This window comes from Rhinopithecus roxellana, chromosome 5 (assembly GCF_007565055.1).
Source record: "Rhinopithecus roxellana isolate Shanxi Qingling chromosome 5, ASM756505v1, whole genome shotgun sequence".
Classification (NCBI taxonomy): Eukaryota; Metazoa; Chordata; class Mammalia; order Primates; family Cercopithecidae; genus Rhinopithecus; species Rhinopithecus roxellana.
The window spans coordinates 8,455,743-8,461,813 of record NC_044553.1 but is presented as its reverse complement, the minus strand read 5'-3'; the positions used below and the strand labels follow the sequence as shown (position 1 = coordinate 8,461,813).

The 6,071-nt window shown below is 48.7% G+C and overlaps 1 protein-coding gene across 1 annotated transcript in view; it reads left to right on the top strand.

Annotated features, from left to right (window-relative positions):
- The first annotated feature begins 1,997 nt into the window (after window positions 1–1,997).
- The window catches only part of NID2 (nidogen 2), a 63,503-nt gene continuing 59,429 nt past the window's right edge, over window positions 1,998–6,071 (top strand). The window contains 2 exon segments of the mRNA XM_030930574.1: window positions 1,998–2,463; window positions 3,072–3,377. Of these exon segments, the coding sequence (XP_030786434.1) occupies window positions 2,236–2,463; window positions 3,072–3,377 (534 nt within the window). The 5' untranslated portion in view covers window positions 1,998–2,235.

The following is a 6,071-nucleotide window of genomic DNA, read 5'->3' as shown; positions in this document are numbered from 1 at the left end:
CTTTAATTCTCAGTTTTGGTGGGTTTGGAATCCCACCAAAACTATAATTATCATCTAACCAAAACTATAATTCTCAGTTTTGGTGGGCCTGGAATCTGCACCTGGCTTAGCTGGGTCTTCTGCTTCAGGGTCTCTGGCAAGGCTCCAATCAAATGTCAGCCAGCGCTGAGGTATCATCTCAAGACCCAACTGGGGAAAGATCCATTTCCAAGCTCACTGACATGGTTGTTGGCAGAATTCAGTTCCTTGCTGACTGTTGGCCAGAGGCTGCCCTCCTCAGTTCCTTGCTATGTGGACCTCCCTGACATAACAGCTTGCTTCATCAAAATCAATGAGAGAGAGAGAGAGAGTCAGCTAACAAGGGAGAAGCCACAATCTTATTTAGCTTTCTTGTCATCACTATTGCCACACTATGTTTGTTAGAAGTCACAAGGCCAGTCCACACTCCCGGGGTAGGATTCATACAGGGGAATGAACACTAGGAAATGGGGATCATTGGAGACCATCTCAGAGTCTGCTTGTTCCAAAGCTTATAGCTTAGTACCACTAAATAAATGTTAGTTATTATTATTATGCTGAACTGAGAGATAAAGTAAAACTACAGAGGGCCAGTAGTTTTATATCAGGGACTAACTTCAGATGATGTTGGGCAAGTCAAGTCATGTAATGTCTTTGAACCTTCATTTCATCCTCAGTAAAATAAATTTTTTTTTTTTTTAATTTCTGACCCCAGAAAGAATGAGAAAACATATGTGCAAGCATAAATATATTTTTGGAACATCAAATATACAATTCTCCACTTTGAGGAAGCAAACTGCTTTGGGCCAGTTTTCCATTTTGTGTCTGCTCTATGAGTCTCACAGTCTGATGTCTTCACGGTTTTTAGCGTTTGGTCCAGTGAGCCCATAGGAATAAACACCTACGAAGAGCAGTGTGTCTTTGGAGAGTCCTTTAAGGCATTTCCAAGGATTTGCTTTTTGGCTTCTTCCTTTCTTCCTTTCTTTCTTCCCTCCCTCCCTCCCTCTCTCTCTCCCTCCCTCCCTTCCTTCTTTCTTTCTTTCTTTCCTTCTTTCTTTTTTTTAAAAAATATCTTTGCTTTTAAGGACCCCATGGGGGGCCTGGGAGAGAAAACAGACTATCTGGGAAATTTCAAGCTCTTGATAATAAAAATGGTAATAAAATCTCCCCCGGCTCCTGAGGCTTCGCAGAGGGGATGTTTATGGTGGATGGGGTTCCCCTTCTGCGCAGCTGGTTTCGAGGTTGTGCGGTTTCCAGTCCTGCGGAGCAGCTCAGGTTACCGCCTCCGTGGCCACGGGGGGAGGGCAGCTCCGACGGCCGCAGCAATGGGCAAGAGATCAGGGTCTTCCCATCCTCGCGCCTCGCCCATTTCTGCCTGGTGCCCAAACGGGATGCCTCATCCTACTCCCCATACGGAGCGGATCACACACAGTCGCGTTTCATGGTCTTTCCTGCTGCGGTTTTCCCGGGGGCAGGTATTTCCAGCTGCCGGCCTTCAGCAGGGGGACAGAACTTAGGAGTCAGCCCTCTGACTTCGTACAAAGACTCGCTTCTCCTCAGGGCATAATTGGGTGGAGCGAAGCGGCCGAGGGGACCACGACAAGGTCCCTTTGCTTCTCGGATCGATGGCCGGGCCTCCAGGGCCAGGGGCACCCGGGACCCCAGGGCAGGGCGCAAAGTTCATACCGTAACCCCGCCACCCGCCCGCGCCCTGCTAGCCTGTTGGGGCCAGAGCTCGCAGGCCAGCAGCCGCGCTCGCCCCCGCGGGGTCCCCTTGGCGCTGAGCTCATCTCCTGCAACGCTGCTGCCCCAGACCTTGCGGGCCATTTGGTCCCGGGGCTGGGGCTCGTCGGGGCTGCGGGGCAGCCCGGATGAGAAGATGACCCAGGAGCTCCCTAGGGGCGGAGTGGAAGGAGCAGCTCTGGGCAATCCTGGCCAGGAGCTTTTACCCCGCCAGCCGCGCTGCTCCCTCGGCCGCTCGCTGCCTTAGAAAACTTAACGAGAACCAGATGTGGTGGCCACTGCCGAACTTTCTCAGAGCCGGTGATTGGTCCCCAGCCGAGGGCCTCAGCCAATTAGCGTGCTGGGTGGGCCTGGAGTCCCGCCCCGCCCAGTCGCCCGCGTAGATCCAGGTTCGAGGCTGGCGCGGCGCGGAGAGTGGGCTGGAGGCCGGGGCGGGACGCACTGTGTAGCGGGGAAGCGCACGGCCGAGCGAGCATGGAGGGAGACCGGGTGGCCGGGCGGCCGGCGCTGTCGTCGTTACCAGTGCTGCTGCTGCTGCCGTTGCTGCTGTCGCGGGTCGCGGCGCTGCACCCAGACGAGCTCTTCCCACACGGGGAGTCCTGGGGAGACCAGCTTCTGCAGGAAGGCGACGACGAAAGCTCAGCCGTGGTGAAGCTGGCGAATCCCCTGCACTTCTACGAAGCCCGATTCAGCAATCTCTACGTAAGTTCAGCCCCCTCCTGGCACTTTTCCCGCAGCTTCTTCCCAGGGGTCGCTCTACGGAAACCCTGCCTCCAGAGGGGAGGAAACATCCCCCACGCCCGGAGCCCCCCAGCACCCTTGCGGTGGGACCCGGGCAGAGCGATGCCACTGCCTGCCCCGCTGCTGAAGGGGAGCAAGAATGACCTGCAGGGGAGAGCAAGAATTGTTCGCAGCCACGTACGCGCCCCAGGCAGAAAAGGTGGCGTTGCTAAGGGCGGCCGGCGGGCTTTGCAGTTAGGACCGCGAGAAGGCTGTGCCCGTCTGCGGAGCTGGGGTGTTCCCTCCTCAGACCTGGCAGCTTCCTCTCCGGGGACATGGGGCTCCGGGGTTTTGAGAGGAGTGAGCAGATAGGTAAAGGAGTTGTAGGGCGCCTGGACCTGCTGCACCGCGGTTGGGGTAAGGGGAGGTGGGACAATTGCAAAAGTTGCGCTTGTTTCCCTGAATCCAGACTCCCCCGAGCCGGTGGGGAAGGGGAGGCTTTTTGCCTAAGTCAGTTCCCTTCCCTCCCTGCGCGAGTAGCGTCCTTGGGCTTGAGCGACCGTCACCTTTTTGTCCCTGTCCTCTCCCAGGTGGGCACCAATGGCATCATCTCCACTCAGGACTTCCCCAGGGAAACGCAGTATGTGGACTATGATTTCCCCACCGACTTCCCGGCCATCGCCCCTTTCCTGGCCGACATCGACACGAGCCACGGCAGGGGCCGAGTCCTGTACCGAGAGGACACCTCCCCGGCAGTGCTGGGCCTGGCCGCCCGCTATGTGCGCGCTGGCTTCCCGCGCTCTGCGCGCTTTACCCCCACCCACGCCTTCCTGGCCACCTGGGAGCAGGTGGGCGCTTACGAGGAGGTCAAGCGCGGGGCGTTGCCCTCGGGAGAGGTAAGTGACCAGGGATATTTGACTGCTGAGGAAATTGAAGGATGGGCTTGAATTCTGGGGCTGCAACCCAGGGACTGGCTCGGAGTTGTTTCTGAGCCTACTCTTGCACTGAACCTGACGTTGGAGGCAGCAGGGCTGGAGGCTTGGAAGTGAGGAAAGATATTGTCTCTAAGCATCTTCTGAGACCCTGGCAGGTGGTCACTCCATTGAGAAAAAAATTGCTTAGCGAATATGAGAGCGGGAGTGCAGATGTGGGAGCCCCTTTGAACATAAGGCAATTTACTGTTTGGTTGCTTATTTTTAGAACCATCTCTAAGTACACAAGTATTTCTAATTATATGTTCATTGAAGGGAAAAAAATCAGAAAATATAGAGAATTTTTAAAAAGAGAACAAGCACTCATTTTCCTACCACTGATAAACATTTTTCTGTGTACATTTTCAGAGTTTTTTCTTCTGTATATCTTTATTGCTGTCCATTAACAATGATGAGTTTACACTACACGTACTGTTTTATAACTGGCTTTTTTCACAGAATAGTGTATTGTGAATATGTTTCAACGTCAATAAATGTATTTGTACAACATCATTTATGATGATGCATACTACTGTATCCTGCTATTATCCTGTATAATACAGAAGGTTTACCACAGTTTACTCAACCAGTGTTCCCAGGGGCCATTAAGGCTTTTTCTGATTTTTCATTATTATAAATAATAGCATGAATTACTTTTTAAAAAGCTAAATCCTTGCACATGTTCTTAGTTGACATTCCAGGAAGTGCAATTGGTAAGTCAGAGAGGATGCACTTTTGGTAAAGTTCTTGATAACTTCTGCCTAATTGCCTTCCAGGTACCAGTTCACATGTTCCTTAGTTTATAGGAGTCTGCCCTCAATGTGCTTTACAGTCTCTAGCTGCAGGAAAGTAAAAAATCCCAGGCTCCCGGTCTTTAGTCTTGTCATCAACATTTGAAGTCCTCCAAATGGATATGAGTGGGGCCAGGGTGGCTTGGTAAATGGCGAACTGCCTCATTCCTGAAGAAAGTAAGGGGCTTCCTTCTATGAAATTAGACCTGAATCTAAAATGCCATACTCCAAGGGCTGAAACCATATGATTCATCTCAATTTTAACTTACGGAAATGTTTCTTCACTATAGAAGGATGACACATGCCTACTGTAAGAGGTGTGGTTACGTGCCCATGTCACTGATCTCTATCTTGTAAGGATGCTGTGATATATATCTTTTATATGAGGACTCTTTATTTTTTTAATTTTTGAGGGTACATAGTAGGTGTATATATTTATCGGGTACATGGAATGTTTTGGTACAGGCATGCATTATGTAATAATCACATTTTGGAGAATGGAGTATCCATCCCCCCAAACATTTATCCTTTGTATTACACACAATCTAATTATACTCTTAGTTATTTAAAAATGTACAATTAAGTTATTATTGACTATAATAACCTGTTATCACAGGTTATAGTCATCCTGTTGTGCTATCAAATGGTAGGTCTCATTCATTCTCTATTTTTTATTTTTTTATTTTTTGGTATCTGTTAACTGTCCCCACCTTCCCCTGACCCCTGCTACCCTTCCCAGCCTCTGGTAACCATCTGCTTACTCTCTTTGTTGCATAAGGACTCTTTAAATGCAAGGTTTTTGGAATTAAAACTTTTGTCTGGTCCTTTTTTGGGGGTGGGGGAGGTTTAGGGTAGAAAAGATTTGTAAATTCCAACTCTCTTTTACTTTTCTAATTAAAATCCACTTGCAGACATTGCCATGTGCTAGTTGGCTTCAGAATGTTTCATGAAGAAAGGAGGATTCTGTTTGGATAGGGGATGTTCTTTCAGTTACCCGTGTTGAAGGTTCTTCTGGTATTTTAAAGAGCTCTGGAACTTGAGTTCTTGTTTTAATAGTTCTTTGGAGATAGATTTTGGCAAACAATGATGTAATTTGCTTGAAGGACTGAGTTCTAGTTGGCCTTCTTAAATTTTGGCTTACTAACCTTATATTGCAAAGTTACCGGCAACTGGAAGATTCACAGCAATGGCATCTTTGCCATTAAAAACAATCGCAGTTGGTGCCCGTTTTCTCCATGGATATTCCTGTCAAGTGTGACCAGATGTTGCAGCTGATATTGCAGGAATGTCAAGGTGTAATTGTATCTGAAAAAAATGTGAACAAATAGTGTTTGTCAACTCAGTAAATCTGAGATTTCTTAAACTGTCATAGGTAGTTCACAGAGCAAAAAAGTTATGGTGTAGACCTTTGAAATACTTACCAATGGGAGACGTGGAGGACTAGTGTTTACGTTAGCTGTGCTTTTTTGGGGGAAAGAGGAGTGTTTTCTTTTTGTCATTTTAGGGATAGGGTTAGAGACAACTGAGTTATATAGATCTCTGTGGTGTGGGGAATGTTTGGTTTATCTGGAATTTCAGTTGGGTTGAAAGGGATAAAAAGAATGGATATTGAGAATGAGGTAGCAAGAGAGATTGTTCTGAGAGTAGGTTGAAAGAGATTGTTCTGGGAGTAGGTTGAAAGAGCTGGGCCCAGAGAAATGGATGAAAGAGTCACAGGCCGTAACATAAGACAGATGAGTGGAAGGTTGCCTGCTATGGTTGAATATCTGTCCTCTCTGAAAACTGTGTTGAAACTTAATCCTCAACGTGGCAGTATTGAGAGGTAGAG